Source organism: Vicia villosa, linkage group LG1 (assembly GCF_029867415.1).
Source record: "Vicia villosa cultivar HV-30 ecotype Madison, WI linkage group LG1, Vvil1.0, whole genome shotgun sequence".
NCBI classification, from domain to species: domain Eukaryota; kingdom Viridiplantae; phylum Streptophyta; class Magnoliopsida; order Fabales; family Fabaceae; genus Vicia; species Vicia villosa.
Window position 1 is genome coordinate 51,500,987 of NC_081180.1, and position 22,885 is coordinate 51,523,871.

Here is a 22,885-nt window from a genome sequence, read left to right on the forward strand (position 1 = left end):
ATATAACAAAAAAATGTGAGATCCAAATTCAAACCTACGGTTGTCACAAAAGAAATCAAGGATGAAGAAGGAAACATGGTCAAATCTAGTGTCGTGTTAGAGAAATCTTGGGACCAAATTGCTCCATACCTTCTATAAATAAGGTCTCTCACCAATTCTTCAACATCACAAACCACTAATTAGAGATATGTCTCTAACCTAAACGTATCATCACCTTGCTTTTGTTTACTTCAATGGTGTGAAACCATCACTTCAATTTAGGTTCTTCGAGGATACCCCGCTCGCCGAGCTGATTACGATACTCAATTCTCTCCTGCAATATCTAGAAAATCAGAAGGTAGTCAAGCTCAAGTATCGTTCACATTCACTCGATATTGAAGGAAAGGTGCAGTTCACTCAATTTGTGCTAAAGAGGGATGACGATTTAAAGGTTATGTGGAGTACTTTTCGTCGATACTCCTATAAGGTTTCGATTAAAGTCGATGCGAAGATTCAGAGATCCAGAGATCTTAAGAAGATGTCATTAAATTGTTGCAACGTCCTCAGTTACCCGTTTATAACAATATGTAATGTTAAATTTTTGTTTCAATATCTATGTAATTTGGAAAATCTATCTTAAATTTTGTCAAGTGTTTCTGATTTTTTTGTTTTCTTTTTGGAAATTATTATTTCGGAGATGTAACTCCGAAATTCATCAATGGCTGTTTTCAGAGATGCATCTTCGAAAACACTCCTAAAAAAATAAATATTGATGCGTTCGGAGATGCATATCTGAAAATACCTTTAAAAAATGAAATGTGGTGCGTTCGAAAATGCATCTCCAAATTCTAAAGGTAAAAAAGGAATTGCGCCAAAGGCCTGAGAATGTATAGGGATGGAAAGAGAAATTCCCATTGAGGAATTGAGGGCTTTTACCCAATGGAAAACAAGATAATGAGAGAAAGATAGATTGTTCCTGTCTTATATCCACACCTCCTTGCCCACCAGCCGACACCGTGTGGCCATTGCCATGCAAACAGCCTACAGTCACACCAGGCAAAAGCCTCTGCCGCCCTGTATAAGTCCTAGTGCCATGATCACATGGCCTTTGCTGCTACTCATATCTTATTGCATGGACAAGAATATCCATGCAAACAGCCTACAGTCACACCAGGCAAAAGCCTCTGCCGCCCTGTATAAGTCCTAGTGCCATGATCACATGGCCTTTGCTGCTACTCATATCTTATTGCATGGACAAGAATATCCGCTCCTGCATCTATCATCCTGGCAGCACTCCATCCTGTGGGCAATTCCTGATTCAACTCGTTCTTATTGATTTCATCTCTAACTGCTGTTCAAGTTTAGTCAAATTCGGCCTCATACTGCTATGCATTTCTAGCTAGCATTAAAACCTAAGTACTCCCCAAAGAAAAAACCATAATCTCTCCAAAAACAAGATCAAGACAATAAAAACTGCAACAAAATAATGTATGTAAAGGTAATAAATATGCTTTTAAGGAACCGGGTGCTTTACGCGGAAGGGAACTGAAAATGATCAAAAGTTCATGGGAGAAATGAAAAAACAAACAGAAGATTCCATTCAACTGTTGTATGTTCAGTTTATTTCATCAAGCTAAACATCTAATGAGCAACATAAAGAGGTAAAGTTACACATTTGGTGGTGGCCAAATTTTCCCAAATAAATCTTCCACCCGCTTTGCTTGATCGGCATAACCTTCCAGCCCAGAAGTCAGAAGCTGCACAGCTGCTGGTCCCATGGCACTTGCGAGCCTCATTTGGTCCCATTTAATAAGCTGAATATAAGTAAAGCATTACTATAACTTAGCAAACAAGAATGATATTCTATTAAAGAGTTCTCTGACTAAAGACTATCCAAGGTTAACAACAAAAAAGGAACAATGGTAGAAAATAGAAATCGTGTTTTGCAGGATCAAATAAGAAATTTCTACTGTATATTGAGGAATCGCAAGTGATATTAAAGGCTGAAATCATACCTCTTCATCACTAAATGTGTATCTGCTAGCAGACTGAGGTGATAGCCTCCTAACAAAAGAATACTTTTCTTCAGGAGAAGCAACAGATTCTTTGAGAGACTGCAACACCTTTAACGGAGCTATGATGTAATCAACCCTACACAAGGCACAACATAAACAAAAAATCAATATTGTATAAATTAAAGTTAGATAAGGAATTAGGTTGGATATGACTGCAGGCAAGTCATTTTCATACCCCAGAAGACTAAATAAGTCCTGCTTGTTGCGAACTGCTGCTGCCATCAACTTTGACTTGTGTCCATATTTGTGAATATAATTGTAAGCCTTTGTGACCTGAAATAATAACAATATTAATAATAATTTCAGGTATAAGCTTTATCAGTACTTAACATAACTTTTTCTATCATAGGTTTTTATTCTTGTCTGAAGCAAGATGGACTGCACATTCGCACACCAAACATTGCTCACTTAAATTAGACCAAAAAATGTAGCATATATCTATTTTGAAGTTTTGACCAAGAACTTTATTAGTTTCATTTCACAAAACTAAATCTAAATTCAAGTCACAGACTAAGAACAAGAATGGATGAGCTGTTCGGAACAACAGACCAATGCCAACCCGGGATCTTCTCCCCTCAGCTTGGCAGCTTCTATCTCTTCGTCATCAGAATGAGTACGTGCCCAGTCCTAAAAAATGACAGTTTAGATAAGATTCCTAAAAAAATGTTATTTGACACACATGAATCAAATATAAATAGAAATTACCCTAACGCGACCAACAAAAATTTGAATCACAGATGCACCGGCTTGAGCAGCAGCTGCAGCTTGGGCAAAGCTGTAGAACAAAATAAGTCCATAAAATGAGTAGTAGTGGATATAATGGGGATGGTTTCTCTCAAGGTAAATTTTCAGCGACATTATCACAAGTTTTGTATCTCTGCATAAAATTTCCCAAGCTTATATGTACAGCCTCAACCAATTATAAACTAGTTTAGAATTGTCAATGCAATAGAATAAAGATATCTAACTGGAGATTATCATTACAATAGAATATAGATACCAGACTAGAGAATATATCCGAAATGGTCGTCCAATTGGGGTCAAAAAAAGCAAATGATAACTTGTACACATTATTTACTTCTCGTATAATTCATGGCATTTAGAAATAATGTATGCAAAGTTTGAGAAGCATTCCTGAGAGAAATTGTTTTGTAAAAAATGATAGACCAGAGCCATTAAGCAATTTGCACACTGGATATATAGCAACGTACACAGCAGATATGACATCCTTGTATAAATCTTCTTTCAAATGTTAAGAAAAACAACCTGTAAACGAAAGTCAAATGTGTCTGTATGCCCTCGGATTCCAGCAATCTTGCAGCCTCTATTCCCTAAATTAAATGACAAACAAGTCATGAGCGTACAAAGTATAGCACCAAAGACTTTGAATTCATCCGGGACTGCCATTCCTCTTTTCCAAATTACTCACTTGCCATGTTGAAGGAATTTTAAATAGCAGACGTTCATGAGGGACATTACTATCATTGTACAACTTCAACAGGTCATGCACCTGTAAAATTTATGAGCACAAGACGTGTAGTTTGTTAAGCATTGAGGATTCAAAAACTGTGAAGTTTGTTACTAAACAGATTAACAACTACATGGTGTCAAGAACTTCAAATTGTGTAAACATTTCAGAGTTTATGCAAACTCATATACAGATACTTATTTTCTTAATTTGAGGATTATTCACATGATAACGAGACACAATAAACTGAAAAGCACACTTGCCCTAAATCTGGTACCAAAGTCATAACTGTTTGCATAAATATTAGGGAGGTGCCATGACACTTACTCACGACTGAGGTAGACAACTTTATATGAACTTTGTAAATCTGAAACATTAGACGAAATTTGATTTGACAACTCATAAGAAATAAGGCATTGAACCACCAAAAGACCTCAACATTATAACCTCGTTTTCAAGAAGTGTAGCAAAATGGAAATTTAACATGAAGTACCTTCCTGATAATGCCTTGTGTGTCATAAGCAAGACGCGCATCCACTTCTGTTGAAACACGGCCAGGGACAAGCTTTGCCATGTCACTACCAACATTCACCAAAGCCTACTTATTTAAACATCGAATTCATGAAACAGAAACTGTAACTAGTTAATTGCCACCAAAAAATTTATATGATAATTAAAAGAAAATTAGGTATTCTCCAGTAATGAACCTTGGTGGCGAAACAAGATAGTCTTGCATTAGGAATTTCAAGCCCGTAACATTCAGAATCAGCCAAAGCCATTTCCACAGCATTCTACAAGAAGAATTATTAAAATAAAGTAACTCGCTTACACTATTAGGTTGTTATATTGAGTGCGATCATGAAAGGCAGGAACGGAACTGACCCTGAAAATAGTATCTGGAAGACCGCATATCCCCAAAATAAGCGACGAACTGACAGTAGCAGCAGTTGGAGGAAACCTGTAGAGTGTAATGTATAGTAGTTCACAGTTCACAAATCAGATCAAAATCAAGCCTTCATTCAAATTCCGTGTAATTAAACACAAACAAATTCAAAATAAAAAAAATGTTACTTTTGGAAATCATCGAAGATAACGGTATCCGGAACGATCTCGCTGAAGGCGGAAACAGCGTCCAATTCAGTGATAACAGTGTCGGCGGAGGAAGCGCGAATTCGAGGGAAGGAGTTTTTGAAGTTGAAGAGAAGAGTTTGTGGCGGTGTGGGGCGGAGGAAGGAGAGGGATGTTGTTGTGTGAATGGAAGATGAGGATGCGGGAGAGGAGGAGGAGAGAGATGCGTAAAGCGGAGTTTGCAAGGTAGCTGCCATTTCTGGAGTTTTAGAGATAAACACGGTGCTAACTCTCACACACTTAAGAGCTGGTTTCAATTTCAGAGCTTGAATTAATGATTAGTAATAAATAGTCAATTTTTGTCAACTAATCTTCTTAGTTGAGCACTGCCGTCTCCTTGAATTTGGTTAAATATCACTTATTTATTTTATTTTATTTTTAAATAAATTAACATATCAAATAATGAAATTCAATACCATATCACTTACTTATTTTATATTTTTTTAAATAAATTAACATTAAAATATAATTTGCACTAAAGATACTGGTATCCAACTTAAATTCATAGGTATCAAAGAATTTACCATTTTCTTAATACTCTAAAAGCTATTTATAAATGAGAATTTTCCCTATGCCGTTAAAATTGTTTATTTGTTTTCGTAAATGTATTTTTGGAAGTATTTTTTTTTTTAAAAATTGATTTTTTTTGAAAACTTAAAACATAGTAAAACTTGGAAAAGTCCCAAAATCCCAAATTAATTATCCATGCAGGGTTTTGAAAATATCTATGGAATATTATGTTATATTTTCAAATCAATTACAAATTGAAGATACAATTAGGAGAAAAGAAAATTTGAAATTTCAGAAATCGATCAACATACACTTTTTCTTGGATGTAACCGTTCAAGAACGCATTCTTTATATTTTTATATTTTATATTGAAGACTTTGAAATTTATAAATCCATGAAATAGTTAAAAACTTTCTTATGACTTAACTACATGAGCATAAGTTTCATCAAAATTTATGTCTTTTTATTGATTGTACCTTTTCGCAATAAGTTTTACTTTATTTTCATCAAATTTATTGCAAAGAAACTTATTTGATTCTAATCTTCAAATTAATCCTAAGTCTAAAAATGGATTCCTAAACATTGTTTCTCTTAAATTGATTTAACTCTTCTTATATAGCAAAAAAATCCATCCATGAGAGATTCATTGTGTCCTTTTTCCCTCGTTTTCCAGTTAATGAAATCTGTCTTAACATAAAAAAAAAAAAAAAAAAATTAAAAAAAAAAAAGTACCCCCTTAAATATACCTACTATCATCTTACATTGTTTTAGATTAGATTAGATATTATCCCCCTTCCAATTTTTATTGCTTTGTCACTCTTTTTATGCCTTAAAACTCCATTTCAAAAACTTATTTATTAATTCAATGCATCTGAATTTTAAAACACGATTTGGTCATTGAACAATCAATCAAACTAAATCAATTGTTGAAACACTGAATTAAACATCAACTTTAAAATGTAACTTGTTCGATACCCCTAATTCAAACATCCAATATTAACACTATCATGATATACTAGAACCCAATTGCTTTCATTTATGATTACTTTATTAGAAAGTTGTTAAAAAAACGTTTTAGAATAAATGAAACTGAAGGAAATAATCAATTACAAAAAATCCAATATGCATAATATATAGCAACTATATGAGATTTATTTCTTCCCATGCTCTCTTTCTTCCTCCCTCTTCCAATTCACCAAGAGTTGGAGAAATTTCATAACCTGCATGAATGAAATTATAATTTATTATTATAATCACACTTTTTCTTAGTCCACTTTTATAAGACCCACAAGACAATTATTAAAATTAGAAGAAGACATTGAAATAGTATTGGCATTTATACCTCATTGGTGTCTCTGAGAGAGTAAAAAGCATTGCTTTCTTTTCCCACTGATGAAACCAATATCCCATAACCTATATTGCTCTCCCTCAGTACCTTAAATGCATCTTCATCAGTTTTATCATCTCCAATGTATATGGGAAGTACATCATTTCTATCAGTTAAGCCTGCACATTACAATTTTTAACATCATTAAACACCTTGTAATGCAAGGTATATAAATACAATGCATATTAAGAGGAAAAGAGAGGGATTCTTACCTAGTGATTCAAGTAAAAATTCAACAGCTTTTCCTTTGTTCCAGTCAATTACAGGACGAATTTCTAAAACCTATCACAGCATAGGTAAAATGTTTATGATGTTAGCAAGTTGAAGTACACTATAAGAGCATGGACAGACTTGAGTTACAAGTTACTAAAAATTGGAAAGTTAAAAAATTATGAATAGAACAGATTTTATATATATTGTTAAAAAAAGTGTACATAATATTATACCTTCCGTCCATGAGTTGAACGTAAACGAGGGTAATTTTTTAACATATCATGGACACGTTGCCCGATCATTGTCCAATTCTACAATCAATTCAAAATAGGGTAAATAATCAAAACATCAAATGGGATTGAAAATTATAAAGAGATCAATGATCAAGTCATCATGGTTGGGGTAATCGTTAATTCTTACATTCTCTTCTACGTTACGGTAATGTACAGAAGCGCAAAACTTGTGATTTTCAACTTTTGCGCCTTCAATATCTTTAGTAATCTCAATGAGGGTTTTAAAAACCTGCATGAAAACATTTCATCATTAATTTCTGTTACGCTCGTCAAAGAATGAACATAAGTCATCAATTATAGGTTTGGAGATAGAATTTTCACCTCATCGATCATAGGAAGGAATTCTCTTGCCGGCTGAAAGAGAGTTATCTCCTTTCCCTGTCACATTCAAATGCAAAGACTATGTCAACTTGTGAAGTCAATGAAACTTAACCTATGAAAGATCACATCCTAAATAATGGAAAGGTATCGTTAACCGACATGTATCTTATACGGATTCTTAATAACCCTCATATACTTTCAACAATTACCTCATGGTCAGTAGACTTAACACAATTTGGATGGTTTATGGACAGAGTGTCACTAACAGGGCCAATAATGTCCATCCCATGACTACCGGCGTAGTAGAGTTCTGTTAGTTTAACTAAATCAAAAACCTGAAAATGCAGTAGCCAAACCTTCTACACTTAATAAATCTGATAAAAAAAATATTTTAACTCAGTACTAAATCAGATTGAACAACTTTGAAATACCTTATCACGACTTCTTCCACTAATGATTGCTGTTGGGAAATACTTTGCCACTTTTCTCACAGTTTTTCGCATCTAAACATTATTTTGAGAGAGTAAAATAATGTACATAACACTCAAAATTAATGAACAAAGGAGTTATAGTGATGCATTACTTACAGGTTCAGACATGAAAGCACTATCTGGATCCTCTACTATAGGTGAAAGTGTGCCATCATAATCAAGAAACATTGCAATCTTCTTATCCTTTGCACAGTCGATGATTTTCTCAAAAGCTTCTAGTGCTGAAGGATATCCTTGCTGGAAAAATCGAATATTGTAAGTTAATTATGACACGCTATAGAATTATAGAGAGAAATTAATTGAAATAAAACATAGAAATTAATTAGTAGCAATTAATCATACCATCCATAAATTATAATCCTCAACGTCGTAGTCAAATGAAGCAACTTGAGCACTCGAACCTTTAAGTATAGACTTTTTCCTTGGAGGTGAAGATGCTTTCATTGCATCCAACCAACCGTTAGACCTAACATCATCAAGACTTCCCATATTTTTCTTTGAATTGGATTTCGAGTACTTCCCTGGAGAGAGTGGTGGTGAATCTTGCTGTGAACAAGCTAACAAACTAGAATGGATTCCAAGCCTTGACTTGTTGGTAGGAACAGGATCGCTACGAATTGGAGAAGCATGAGAAGGCTTCAAATCCATTTCACCTAATTAGACTACCTAAAGGGTATGTAACTATGTATGAACAGAAGTATGAAAAAAAGTTTGTGCGCAATATTATGATGTATCTTTGGCTTAACCAACTCTTTTGTCGATGAAAAACCAACGCTTTAATGTTTTATTGTCACTGCTATTGTGTGTGATGTCCATCAAGCACAAGTTACCCTGAAACTTAACAAAGAAAGAAAATTGATTTTTGTTACGAAAGTCAAATAAATATGCAACAAACAAAAACCAAAATCAACAAATACCTATTTAGATATCGCATTGCATTTTGTGCCAATGGATAATATTAATGGTCTAGTTCTTCTGAGTTTAGAGTATTAATTACACCACCTGCAACATCAGCATTAACCAAAATAAAGACAAATTATAGATCTAGGCATAATTAAAATTTTTGCTAATCTTAAATGTTGATGAGTGCAAATGTTAGGCCTCAAAAATACAATCCATTTGATATTCATTCCAAGTTTCCAACTTATATACTGTCTGAATTCGTGATTCTCCTACAGTAATGAATCAAAATTTCTCCAAATATATGCAGTGGATCATTTTATATTGTTTCAGAAGATCTGATTCAAATAAGTAACCAAATGAATAAAATACTTTCACCTAGTAACACTATCAACTATTCGAGCTTATCAACAAAATGCAAAAGAACATTATAGTGTATTCATTACTGCATAAGTCAAGAGCAAATGCACAAAATGAGAAAATATATTAATCATTTAATTGTTTATGGTATAACATATGATAAAGAAATGAAACACAAATAAAATAATCCAAGTGTTGAGTTAAAAACACAGGTTCAATGTGGTCCTGGTTTTTCTATAATTAGGAGAGTTGCGCCGCCAAGAGCTTTCAACCATTAAACAAAGACCTGACAGCTTGTATTCTAACCTTTCTAAATGAACCTTAAAATACAACTTAGAACATAAACCGTTTCCAACGATCGAGATTCGTAACTGCGGATCAAAAGTATTGCATTGTATCCTTATAGCTATGAATGGACCTATCTAAGTTTTAAAATTAAAATGGAGAAAAAATAAACATATCAGCCTGTCACATGTAGTTGTAGATCCAACCCACGATCTTCACATTCATGTATAAATTAATATATTCACAACAATAAAAAATATCCTTCAACAGGTTTGACACTAAACACCAACATGAGCATAAATTAAATGCATAAACCAAACTCAATTACTCTCCACCACAAAAAAACAAAGAGACTAAACAGGGGCAAAAACAAAAAAGAGATTATGGAAAACATGTGTAAGGTTGCCATCAAAAGTCACTTTTACAAGATGGTACATGGTTGGCAGCAATCTGTCTTTGTTCTAAGGTCAATGTTGACATAAAGCAATAACCAATAGAAAACTTTTAACCTAAATCAGGCATGAAGCCCCACCACCATTAATTATCTAGTTCTTTTCTCTCCCTATGCAAACATCAAAATTCAACATCATATAAAGTACTATAAACAAGAAAATCATACACATCATGTTTTTACTTAATTGACACATTAAAAGTAAATCAAAAGCAAGATTTTAAATCACAGTAACCTCACCAATTTTTATATTACAAAGAATCACAACCAAACGTGACCGATACAACCTCAACTTAAAGTCTCGGCCGCACTAACATCAATAACGTCGAAAAACCTTACCATAACCGCTTAGATCTCCGTCGGACAACTTTATTTAACAAATGAGTAGCGAAATCGTTCTCTAATTGTTGTATAATCTCAATGCATATAAGTTTCCACAAATAATTTCTTGTTTCAATGTAAGATTAAAAAGCTAAACAGTTTCAATAAAATAAATTCTTGCAGCGTATAAAATCTAATTAGCACCAAAAAATCAAGATATGTCAACAACCTATGATAGTAACCATTTCTAGTAAATTCATCAAAAAGATTGAATTTTTCCATGTTCTATATCCCAAAAACAGATATCAACATTGAAAAAAAAGCTCTGAAGAAAAGAAAGAAAAAAAAACAACCGATCGTGCATATAGTGATGATTCATAATGCTTATAAAATGAATTATTGTTTTTCACACACAATTAATTTCACATTTTCTTGATAATTATCACATTGAAACACGCCAATACACAATGACATCAAAATTCAGATTCTTGATACACATAAAGAAAGATAGAAAATCAATCGCACCTGAATTTTCAGCTACAGTTGTTTCTTTCAAAACCGCAGAAAACGAAGCTGAAACAAAAAGGAAGGAAAGGCGAATGAAAAATTGTGCAAAAGCGTAAAAAAGCGACGTAAAAGGAAGAAAATTGGAAAGAAATTGAGACCTTGAAATTGAATGAATGAGAGAAAGAAAGAGGAAGAGAAGAAAATGAGAAGAGGCTTTAGCTATTTATATGTTCGAATGTTTATAAGAAGACTTGTGTATCAAGTTCGTTGATTCACGTTCTATAATTAACATGATTCTCGCTTAATTATTTATTATTCATTTTTGGTTATTATTGATTTTATTTTTAATTACTTTTTGATCTTTTTTGGACGGTGGGTTATTTTTTTATTTTTTTAGTTGGGTTTAATTAAATGCTCAATCAACCATGAAATATTAATCTTCTATTTATAATTTTTTTTTGTCTAGAATCTTTTATTTGTGAATTTAATTCGTGGAATCTTTATATTCATTTTACGGAAGGTAATTGAATTAAGTTTAGTAACCGATTAGAAAATCTTTACTTTGTTTTTTTTGTTGATTCTATTCCTAATTAGTTTGATGGATATGTTTTTAAAATAGAATCAACCATTAATGTATTGATCTCTCGTGATCCTCATTACATCAAAATGATAAATAGGTCCTTTTTTAATCAACGTAATAAATAATTTTTTAAGTTTTTTATTAGTTCTTAGTTTATTTTTAAAGTAAATGAATTTAAAAATATTTTAAAAGTGAAAATAGTTTATATAGGTATAAATTTTTTTTACAGTATCAATCAATAAATGACGTGTATCCCACAAATTACATTTATAATTTTAAAATATTAATATGACATAATAATTTTTTTTATTAATTATATTTATAAGATTATTTTATATTGTCTGTACTATCTTTAAATTCATTTTAAAGAATCCCAGAGAATTAGAAAATATCTTTTGATATGAGAAATATTTACGGTAATAGTCTTTACAAAAAATATTATTTTTAATGGCCTTTTAAAAAGAATTTGTCTACATACCTAAGGGAGAAAATAAGATAGGTTGGGTTACGTATTGGATGTGACCTGTCTTAAGAGGAAGGCAGTCTTAGAGGGAGGGATATGCATGTCTTCAATTTGTTTTTCTTTGAGAAATTAGAAGTGGTGAATGTGGTTGGTAATCAGGGGCGGAGCCAGGATCAAATTCCAGGGGATTCCCATAATGAAAATAAAATATACAAAAAAATACGAAAAAAATTAATGACATAAAATATAATAATATTACTTAATAAAAATGTATTAGTATTTCAATTACAACTCAAAAATAGAAAACATTCTAGTCTAATCGTAAATGCATTCTTCTCTTGTTCATTCCTTGGAAACGTTTGATGATATCCATATCATCGATTGTATTAAACACCTCTTTCTCCACAAATGTCACTAAGCAATCATTTAGCCATGGATTAGCCATTCTACTTCGCAACTCATTCTTAACATATTTCATCCCCGAGAATACTCGCTCAACACTTGCAGTGGCAACCGGTAAGGACAAAGCTAGTTTGACAAGTGTGTACACAAACCTAAATGTCTTATGCTTCTTTGTTCGAACCAGAGTCCTACAAAGTTCCAAGATGCCAGTCAAATTGGAAAAGTGATCGTCCATCTTGACACTCTCAATATAAGTCTCCAATTCACTAGACAATTCCTTATCAGTAAGATCCTCAAAGTCATTTGGGTACAATCTTGCCAATCTCACAAGTGATTTAACGTCAAATGATTCAAATGAATAACAAGGACTCAAGCAAGCAACACAATTGATCAACTCAATATTTTCAGGTGTAAACCGATCATTCAACTCTTTCAATACCACATCTATGACATGTAAGAAGCAATCATTCTTGAAATAATGAAAATTTGTAACAAAAGGATCAAGTCGTTTGGATTTCTTATCTTTCACATACCGAGACTCCATGTCAGGCACATCAATTTCAACATTACCACAAGAAGCCACAACTTGCTCATAAAGTGTTTCCCATCCATCATCTCTAAATTCTTGCAACTTTTTCTTGCATATTTGGACAAGTTCCATGGCATGCACAATATCTTGATCCCCCTTTTGCAATGATTGTGACAAATTATTTGTCAAAGATAAAATCTCAACCATTAAGTGCAACATAAACACAAAACTAAAAGTTTGCATAACAAGTAACAAACTTTTTGGTTCACCCTTAGAATGACTATCACTTTTCAAATCTTCGAACACTTCAACAATAGGAGTAAACAAATCAACTAACCTGTTAAGAGTTCGAAAGTGAGATCCCCAACGTGTATCACCCGCTCTTGCAATGGACAACTCTTGATTTAAACCAGTACCAGTTTCCACCAATTCTTTTTCAATTAGATTTGCAAAATGAGCAACTTGTTTATTCCGAAGTAGAGCTTGTCTTTTGTTAGATGACCGTAAGAAAGTGACAATACGAGACACTTCACAAAAAAACCAATCAACATCTTCATGCTTTCTCGCCATTGAAACAAGAGCCAATTGAAGTTGATGAGCAAAACAATGGACATAATAGGCTTGCGGATTTTGCTTTTGAATCAAAGTCTTCAAACCTCCAAATTGACCACGCATATTACTTGCTCCATCATACCCTTGACCTCGAATTTTAGATATACATAACCCAAACCCCGACAACAAACATTCAAGAGCCCCTTTAAGCGATATCGCACTTGTATCCTCAACATGAACAATGCCGATAAATCTTTCTACAACAAAACCTCTAACATCAACAAACCGCACTACAACAGCCATTTGTTCTTTACCAGAGCAATCACCAGATTCATCAACAAGAACACAAAAGAAACCATCTCCAATTTCTCCAACTATCTTCTTAATAGTTTCAACCGCACATGCATTTGCAAGTTCTTTTTGAATAATAGGAGAAGTCATCTTACAATTTCCCCCACCACTTGTTATTGCTGCAGCTATTTTCTCACTATTTCTTCCCAAGGCTTCTACAAATTCTAGGAAATGACCCTTATAAATAGAATTTTCACCCTCATTATGTGCCCTAAATGCCAATCCGCCTCTAACAAGATATTTGACAGCCTCAAGTGATGCTTTTAAACGAACAAGATAATCTACTTCTTCTTTTGAACTACATTTTGCATACGAAAACTCAATACTCTGCTTTTTCTTCATAAGATCCTCACATGCTTTCACACACTTTTATGATGACTATTTGGTTTCTCACCAACATGTTTATCCAACTTATGTTTTAGATTCCAACCTTTAAAACCAGTCACCACAAATGCAGAATTACTAGTACCATTGTAACACACATAACAAGGCAAACAAAAAACAGCATCTTTTTCTACACTATATTCCAACCAGTCATACTCTTCATGCCAACTATATTGAAAAGAACGTTCCCTTCCCCCAATATTTGTGGATTCATATTCAGTTAATTTAATTTTACATGGCCCATTCACAAGGTAAGCTCTTCTTACCTCATCTTGATCATTTGGATGATACTCAAGAATTTGACTTCTTTTTCCAGGATCCGTCTCCAAATAAGCTCCTTTTTTAAACACCTTATATGAAGAATGAGGTTCTGGTTGTACGTCATTTGAAGAAGGGACTAACGAAGGTTCTTCGGGATGCCCATTTGAAGGAGCAAGCTTCTTTGGCTCTGGAAATCTCGGTTCGGGTGTAAAGTATTTGAGCAACATTCTAAAATCACAATCAAAATCCAATTAATTTTATAAGACCATCCTTTAACGAAATTATTAAAAAAGACGAAAAGTAAAATTGTCTTACTTTAGAAAAAAAAATTAAACATATTTAACCCTAAAAAATCCCTTAAAAAAAACTTAAGATTGTGTTACTAATAACATGTGCCTCTTTGAAATTTTGATGAAAATATCAAGTTAAAATTTTAATTGAATTTAATTCATAGTCCACTTAATTTTCTTCCATTTTCCTCATTCAAAATCTTTCCTTTATTTCATTCCTCAAATGGGTTTTTAACTTTTCATCTAAAAAACTAAACTTTTTACTACTTTTTTCTTTATCTTTCTTTTCATGAAACTTTTCAAGATTGGGCTAATGAAACCCAACAATAATGTTCTTTTAGTTTGAGGAAAATAATGCTGTTTTGCTAAAAAGAATCAAGAATGGTAGTTATTATTAACATAATAGAGAAACTTGAAAAGTTTGTTATTTACATAATACTATAATAGAGAATCAAGAATCAAGAGTAGAACTATGGAGGTTTTTATTTACATAAGCTAAATTGAAAAAGAAAAAAAATGAAAACTTACTGTGAGAGAGAGAGAGAGAGAGTTGCGGCTGCTGCTAGTGCTAGGAAGTGGATTTGTTGTTTTTTTTATTAAACCTAATCCTAATGTAACAAAAAGGTTTAAAAGGGAGGGTATATTAGTAAAAGAATTAAAAAATAAAGGGTATTCCAGGGAATACCCTGTACCCCTCTACATCCGCCCCTGTTGGTAATTGATGGATCATCACAAGATAAAACATTTATAATGACTTTAAAATTTTAAGACATTGAATATATGAGTTTTCCTATTTATAAAATATTCGACCTCCAGTTTTCAAAAAATTATATGACTTTAAACTCACACTTGAGACATTTACAATATCTCCAATAAATTTATCAAAATTTTAACTAATATAAACATAGTCGATACCAAATATTTTTAAAATTACAAATTAAATTTATTTTTTATACATAAAAATATACTGTTTTTATATTGTATCATAACGATGTGAACTTTCAGTTATATGAAATTACATAACATGAAATTAAACCAAAATATAATCTTAAACATAATTAACAAGATATACGCGTAATTGAAAAAAAAAATGTAAATTCTTCAAGCTCCAATCGTTTAGCAGCCTTCTTGTGCCATTCTTCAATGTCTTGACATCTCGATCAATGAAATGAGTTGGTTGAGGTTGGAATGTTAAATATGATTTTAATTCCATTGTTTCCAACTCTAAATGTAATGTTTTTGTAGATGTTTGCAGGGTCTTAATTTCTGTTGATGTTTCCAGGGTCTTAATTCTGCCAATTTCTGTTGATGTTTGCAGGGTCTTAATTCTTGTGACTTGTTTTTATGGGACGATGAATTTGCCACAGCCATGAGTGAAAGTACAAAGAGTGAAAATCGTGACTGCAAGAAATGTAATGTTGCATTGGTGAAGTTGGAAATAACACTGAAAAAGCTTGAAAAAACAAAGTTGAAAGTTTCCATCATGCAGAAGAAGATTTATCAGATGAAACTGGCCTTCATGTTGTGTTTGGTTATGTTTGCAGTGGTTTTGAAGTTCAAGAATTAGACATTAGAGTACTATTGTAACAAGAATATTGTAGTAGGATTGTGTTAAGTTGTTATAGTATGCTTGTGTTAAGTTGTTGTAGTATGCTTGTGATGGGTTTGGTTAAAAACAGTCATGAAGAAAATTATGTAAACTTCAAATGACTTAATGGAAATTTTTGTTTACAATTTATGGCATTAGATGTATTAAATTGTCTCATTGTTTTGTTTATAAGGTGTAATGAATTACATGTGCACCAGAAAATAAAATGTAAACAGAATTTTGGCACAAAATGTAGTTCATATTAATTAAGACCTTAAGTCTTATATTGTCATAAATATTAACTTACACAAAACATTAGTCAACTTACAAAGTCACTAGATCAAAACATCCAAAAGAACATAAAACAATATAACATTGTCATAAAGATTACACAAAACATGAGACCAATCATAAAGAGACAAGATCTATTTATTGGCTTTCTTGTTTGATCTTTGTGTTCAACCCTTTCACTCATATCTTCAAATACTGAAACTAGTCCCTGCAATCACAAACTCAAAGACATATAAATTTTCACAAAGAACAAATAACACAAAGAACAACAAATTTTCACAAGACATATAATTACAACACTAACCTTTTGTTGGTCAGATATAAATACATATCTGCTGTCCTGCTCATTGTCACCCATCAACAAATCAATAAACCATTTCCAAGTTTCCTTTGTCTCTGTTTCAACTACTCCAAATGCTAAAGGGAAATACTGGTCATTGGGGTCCCTACCCACAACAATTAGCAATTGACCCCCATATTTGGTTTTCAAGTGACACCCATCTACCCCAACAAAAGGTCTGCAGCCATTAGTGAACCCCTTTTTGCAACCATCAAAACAAAAGTAAAAGGACCCAAATCTTGGTTGTATGGATGTGGGCTAGGTCTGTTGACAGTGATACTCACAGTATTACCAGGGTTAACTCTATGTAACTCAGCTGCATACCTCCTCAAATTAGCATATTGCCTATCTGCATCTCCCTCAAGAATCCTCTTGGCTATGAGCTTTGCCTTCCATGCCCTTGCAACAGTGATGCCCACAGAAAAATTCTGCCTCAAGTCTTGAATTATGTCAGTAATCCTAACACTTTGTGATGTTTGCATCTTTTTTACGACAGCCTTAGCCACCCACCTTGAGCTTGCAGATCTGTTGTCTAGAACCCTAGCACATGTGTGCTTATCAAATATTGTTTTTATAGCAAAAGTATGTTTGTGGTCCACTTTTGAACAAAGTATTCAAAACCCACACTTGGCCCTACATTCCATCCTAACCCTGTAGCTCTCGTTTTTCACAAACTTTATTTCCCTACCATTTAATACTGACCACTCACGTATAGCTTCTCTAAACTCATCAAGAGAATTAAATTCCATACCCCACTCAAATTTAAAAATCTTGTTGAAATGCTCCTTTTTAAACTTTTCAAACTTGTGAACTTTGTCCTAATCTGATAAATCAGGGTCTGAGTTGTCCAACTCGTCAGTTACATATTCATCTTCATCTTCCATTTCTTTCTTTTTTGAACCCCTCATAACATCTGATAGGGAAGGAGCTTCCTTCATAGGTACAGAAACATCTATGTCTTCAAACCCATCCTCCAAACCAGTGGCACGTTCATCCTCACTATCTCCTAATCCTTCCACTCCTTCTTCATCACTTTGATCCTGAACATCTGTTTCATTAACACATCTAGGACTAACAACTGAAAATGAAACATCTACTACATCATGCTCTACATACATGACACCCTCAACTTCATTGGCATAAGAAAATGCAGCTACATCATAACGGTCATCATCTTTCTTAATTTGGAAAAAGTTGGGATCAATTTCAACAACCTTTGTCCATACCCTAAATGTGCCTTCATTGTAACCCCACTGATTCAACAGCTTCTTAACGCAAACCATAGTAAAGTTGTCAATATGAATGTCAGTAACATGTGTCGTTACCCCTCCCCTGTATATCATAACCCCATCACTCATGCTCACAAATTCCCCTCCATGATGGAAAACAACACTGATTAAATGCATATTCTGAAATTTTTAAAGGAAATGAAAAATTTGTTAAACCCTAAAATTTGTTAAACCCTAAAATTCGTACCTTTCCATCTTCAATAACTTCTTCTTCTACAGGTTCGTCCCGGTTCACGACCTTGGTGTTCTTGGATGACTGGCTTGACTGCATCGTCTTCTTACTCTAGCTTGACTGCGTCGTCTTGCTTGACCGCGTCGTCTTCTTTGACTGGTTCGTCTTCTCCGTCTTGCTTGTCTGCCGCACCTTCTTCGTCTTTTCTGAAATCTTCGCCATTGTCACCTTGCTTTTTTCAGAAGTGTTTGCCCTAATTTTTTTCAGGGGGGTAAAATGAGAATAGTAAAACAATGACTTATATACTCTGGCTTACGTGGCATTAGTTACAAACACGTAGGATGGTAACCTGGTGTTCTAGGTAAAAATATGGTAAAAGGTTTAAATGGTTGGAATCTGCATTTGGTAAGGGCTGCGCAACAAATTTTTTTATTAAAGGGGGCAAAATCAAAGCTCGCTTATTTGGCAGGGGGTAAAAGGTATTTAACCCTTAAAATAATTAGCTGTATTGATGAATGTGCCTTCTTTTGATTGATAAATTTAAAAACTATGAAACTAATGAAGCTCCTTCATCATAAACATTACAAAATTTTTTTGCATCATTTTAAAAAAATTCTTGCAAATGGTTTTCAAGATTAACTCAAATGGTCATACCAATCTTGAGGGGCTCGTTTTAAACCAAAAAGATTCTTTTTCCACTTGAAGATACAATTAGGAGAAGAGAAATTTTGAAATTTCGGAGGTTGATCAACATACACTTTCTCTTGGATGTAACCGTTCAAGAACACATTCTTTATTTTTATTTGGAAGAGTTTGAAATTTATAAATGCATGAAAAAGTTAAAAACATTCTTATGGCTTCTAATCTAGCTACATGAGCATAAGTTTCATCAAAATTTATGTCTTTTTGTTGATTGTACTCTTTCGCAACAAGTCTTACTTTATTTATTAAAATAATGTCATTTTCATCAAATTTATTGCAAAAAAAAAAATTCATTTAGTTCTAATCTTCGAATTAATCCTAAGTCTGGAAATAGATTCCTAAACATTGTTTCTCTCAAATTGATTTAACTTTTCCTGTATAGCAAAAGACCAATGTTCATCAATGAGAGATTCATTGACGTCCTTTGAGACACGTTTTAAAATAAAAACCTTACAATTACTTACCTAGTTAAGGGAGAGTCAAGTGGTTATCCCCTTAAATATACCTACCATCATGTTATATTGTTATAGATTAGATGATCTCTTCTTATTCCATTTCTTAGGCAGGTCTTGATTGTAGTATTTATTCTTCGACTTGAACATTATTTAAGGATGGAGATAATATATCTTAGCTATGTGCTATTGTCTATAAAAGAAATCTACATGTGTTCGATTATTATATATTGTTTTATATCTATTTTGATTGCAAGGAAGGGAAGTGATAGAAATACTCTATGAATTTAATCTTTCATTAGATGGTATTCTATTATTATATCTTGTTTTATACCTATTTTAATTGCAAGGAAGAGAAATGATAGAAATACTAAACGAATTTACCTCTTTCAGATATTATTATTTATGTGAGTCCCACCACTCCATGTTTGACTTTTTAAAATTACAAAATCTATATAAACTTCATTTGATAATAGAGTGAGTAATAGAAAAATTGTTGAAAATAATGTTTATATCATCCTAGCAACACTTTTCTTGTAAGTATATACACTGAAGTAAAAAAAAAAAAAAATTAGGTATGGTCAATAAATGTTGTCACTCACATCACATATAGCTTTATATTCTCAGTTTTGGCAAGTTAGAGAAGGGCCGCAGCTCATATATGCTTTTAATTTTTGATTATGAAGTTGAAGAATGATTGTTTGGTTCTCAAGTAACAACAATTACGAGTATGATGTGGCGATGTGTCAGTTTGGTCATGTCGCTTTTATTCAGAGCTGGCATTAGTCGGCTAAAAAGTTTAAACTATTTTTTGGCAACATGGATCCACGTCCTTACTTAGTTGTATTACTAAAAAACAGAAACGACATGTTCTTGTATCATATAAAAAGCTTATTTTTTGACCCAAAACCAAAAGTTTATTTATTATACATTTTTTTTCAAACAAGACCAAATCTAATTCCAAAAAAGTTGTTAGACCAATATAATTCTTGAGGAACATAAAACAACTTGTTTTAAACATGCGCCCCCACACACTTAGTGCTGCTAAGAAGTGGACAAATATATATCAGACAGATTATTTGAAAGAAAGGATAATGAAAAGAAGGGAAAAAACATGAATTAGATGATTATTTAGTCTCTAGTTGATTAAAAAAATTGGATAGTTGATAATGAGTATGAATCTTCATTTTTTTTATAGAAAAAATAAATTTCATTACTATAATTTTGTGTGTATAAAATCTCAAAATATTTAATAGAGGAATGTTACTTTTACACTAAAAGTAACATCTACACCGGATTTTTATACGGTTGTGATTTTCTAAAATATTTTATCATTATTTTTTTTATTCATTTTGATACAAAGACACACATGTCAATGTTGTATTTTATAGGGTGTAATATTTTTTTGTGTAACCCTCTATTTAATATGTGTGACATTTATTATGTGTCCCATTGCCTATTGAAAAAAAATATGTGTGACATTTATTAGAAATGTGATGATACATCTGGTAATCTGGGTGATCGAAAATTGCACTCTTTGAGAGAGTGTAAGTTTTAAGACAATAAGGAGAAATTATTATTAATTTTAGGAACCAAAATAGAAATAACAATGTTGAAAAAAAGACCAAACAGATATGATGGTTGGTGCCATTAAACATCTAAATCTCTAACTTGAAAACACAACCATCCATCCACTTTGGCTTCATGGACTTGCTTTTGCAAAAGCCCAAGGTAAGTTCTTCTATTTCCTCACTTAGAATGGGCCTAGCTAACTCTTCATGTGTAGGACTTATTTCACCTCCCTATATTGGATGTGTATCATTCTCTCCTCTTCAAATACCACCGTGTCCTTAAGGTGGAAGGATGGAATGATAACTTTGAAGTGAAAAAAATATTCTCATAAAGCTTCATCAAGAGGACAACCAGGCCATTGAACAAGTACCTGTTGTATTGGAATCTGTGCATCAACGTAGACCGAGTAGCTCCAATGGCAAGGGGTGTTTTAACAGGATTGTTAAAAATACTATAAGGTGGTAAAGCATGATGTGGAGGGATATCGGTACACTTAAATGGTTTTAGAGTGGAGGCATAAAAAACTGGGTGGATACGACTATCCTTTGACAATTGTAAACGATAAGCTACTGAACCAATATGCTCCAAGATCAAGAATGGGCCATAGAATTATTTTTTTGACAACTAGTGTTGGCGATGTTGGGTGATTGAGATTTGACAATATAGTTGTAAAGACACTAAAACCAAATATCCAACATAAAAGGTGATGTCACAGCGGTGAGCATTCGCTTGTTGAACCATACGGTTATGTGCAGCCTGCAAACTGCGCTTGAGAACAGGCAACAATTCGTCACGCTCCAGCGATGCTCCGTCCAATATTTGAATTGTAGTACTGCCATGACCCATGAGTAATGTAGGGATTGAAGGAGGAAGATGAATGTATAGTGCCTGAAACGGTGACATCTTCGTACTACTGTGATAAATAGTGTTGTAGAGAAACTCTGCCCATGGTAATGAAAGTGACCCAAGAAGTTGGTTTGTCTTGCGTAAAAGCATGAAGATATTGTTCAAAGCATGTAGACTCCGCTACTCATAGCCAGTTTAGTACCGCTTAACTCAAAGAGCTTTCGTCCAAAAGCACTTAAGAACATTGGACCATATTTGAAACAATTGAGTAGAGAAAACCATAGAGACAAACTACCATTGAGACAAACAATTATGCACTCTTGAATAGGTAGTGACTATAATAAGGAATATGTCTGATATTGTCATGTTAAAGCTGCTGAATAATAAAGAATGTAGGCTGAGACACTAGTGCTTGAAACGCGGCTGGAGGAGTCTCGAATTCATCATGCCATTCAGCTGGAAAACAAGGTAACGTGTATGCAACCTTGTTAAAATTACCCTGTTTGTTTTCAATTAGAAATTGAAAAACACAACAGTTTCCGTACGAATACTTGCTGATCTGGTGTTTGTATCACTTGTTGTAAGAGTTCGCGAATGCTCTTGTGATTGGTTTGGATCACGAAAAAATGTCCGAGCAAGTATTGTTTGTACTTGAGACCAAGTTCAATGATAAAATATAATTCAATGATGTACACCAAGGCTGCTTGTAATTTTGGATCCAATTTCTTACTAAAGAATGCAATTAGGAGACCCTCTCGCATCTGCATAGCAGCGATACCGAAATTTGAAGTGTTTGTCTCAATAATAAACTCTTTAGAAAAATCAGAGAGGCGAAGAATAAGAGCATCCATCACATTATTTTTTATCGCTCAGAATGTTGTTTTTACAGAATTAGACCAAACAGATGAATGGTGACGCAATAAGTTGGTCAAGGGGGCTGGAATACTTACATAGTTACATAATTAAAAATAAATTGTCGGTAGTATCCGATCAGTCCCAACTTTGTCGGGTCGACATGGAATCCTTGAGAAGAGACAATGTGGCTGAGGTAATCAATTGATTCCAGACAAAAGAAACATTTAGACAGCTTAACATAAAAATAATTGTTTTAATAAATATTCCAACACCAATT

At 33.2% G+C, this 22,885-nt stretch overlaps 3 protein-coding genes across 4 annotated transcripts; all 3 read right to left on the reverse strand.

Moving 5' to 3' along the window:
• Positions 1–1,554: 1,554 nt before the first annotated feature.
• Positions 1,555–4,950, reverse strand: LOC131637706 (uncharacterized). Its single transcript, XM_058908313.1, has 11 exons — positions 4,594–4,950; positions 4,405–4,480; positions 4,230–4,313; positions 4,016–4,120; positions 3,484–3,564; positions 3,321–3,385; positions 2,760–2,829; positions 2,604–2,681; positions 2,230–2,327; positions 1,995–2,130; positions 1,555–1,793 (listed from the first exon to the last, which is right to left on the reverse strand). Exons 1-11 carry the CDS (start codon positions 4,845–4,847, stop codon positions 1,647–1,649), a joined length of 1,194 nt encoding a protein of 397 aa, XP_058764296.1. The 5' UTR covers positions 4,848–4,950; the 3' UTR covers positions 1,555–1,646.
• Positions 4,951–6,173: 1,223 nt separating this feature from the next.
• On the reverse strand, positions 6,174–10,956 carry LOC131605989 (probable trehalose-phosphate phosphatase F). Of its 2 annotated transcripts, none has more exons than XM_058878280.1 (13): positions 10,848–10,956; positions 10,708–10,755; positions 8,783–8,867; positions 8,208–8,696; positions 7,962–8,102; positions 7,806–7,877; positions 7,584–7,709; positions 7,375–7,431; positions 7,181–7,282; positions 6,994–7,071; positions 6,760–6,829; positions 6,503–6,666; positions 6,174–6,380 (listed from the first exon to the last, which is right to left on the reverse strand). In XM_058878280.1, the coding sequence occupies exons 4-13, from the start codon at positions 8,511–8,513 to the stop codon at positions 6,312–6,314; spliced, it is 1,185 nt and encodes a 394-aa protein (XP_058734263.1). In that variant the 5' UTR covers positions 8,514–8,696; positions 8,783–8,867; positions 10,708–10,755; positions 10,848–10,956; the 3' UTR covers positions 6,174–6,311. The 2 variants fall into 2 exon arrangements, with proteins under 2 accessions (XP_058734263.1, XP_058734270.1); XM_058878287.1 differs by having other exon boundaries at positions 8,208–8,702.
• A 1,086-nt stretch (positions 10,957–12,042) lies between these two features.
• Positions 12,043–13,908, reverse strand: LOC131634493 (uncharacterized). Its single transcript, XM_058905191.1, has one exon. The coding sequence runs from the start codon at positions 13,906–13,908 to the stop codon at positions 12,043–12,045; it is 1,866 nt and encodes a 621-aa protein (XP_058761174.1).
• Between the last annotated feature and the right edge of the window lie 8,977 nt (positions 13,909–22,885).

Coding starts and splice junctions, on each gene's coding strand:
- LOC131637706 (XM_058908313.1), bottom strand. CDS start 4,847: ATGGCAGCTACCTTGCAAACTCCGCTTTACGCATCTCTCTCCTCCTCC. Junction 3,565..4,015: donor CACAAGGCATTATCAGGAAG/GTACTTCATGTT, acceptor TAAATTTTACAG/GTGCATGACCTGTTGAAGTT. Junction 2,328..2,603: donor AAGATCCCGGGTTGGCATTG/GTCTGTTGTTCC, acceptor TTATTATTTCAG/GTCACAAAGGCTTACAATTA.
- LOC131605989 (XM_058878280.1), bottom strand. CDS start 8,513: ATGGATTTGAAGCCTTCTCATGCTTCTCCAATTCGTAGCGATCCTGTT. Junction 7,432..7,583: donor TTAAGTCTACTGACCATGAG/GTAATTGTTGAA, acceptor TGAATGTGACAG/GGAAAGGAGATAACTCTCTT. Junction 7,283..7,374: donor TCCTTCCTATGATCGATGAG/GTGAAAATTCTA, acceptor GTTTTCATGCAG/GTTTTTAAAACCCTCATTGA.
- LOC131634493 (XM_058905191.1), bottom strand. CDS start 13,908: ATGAAGAAAAAGCAGAGTATTGAGTTTTCGTATGCAAAATGTAGTTCA.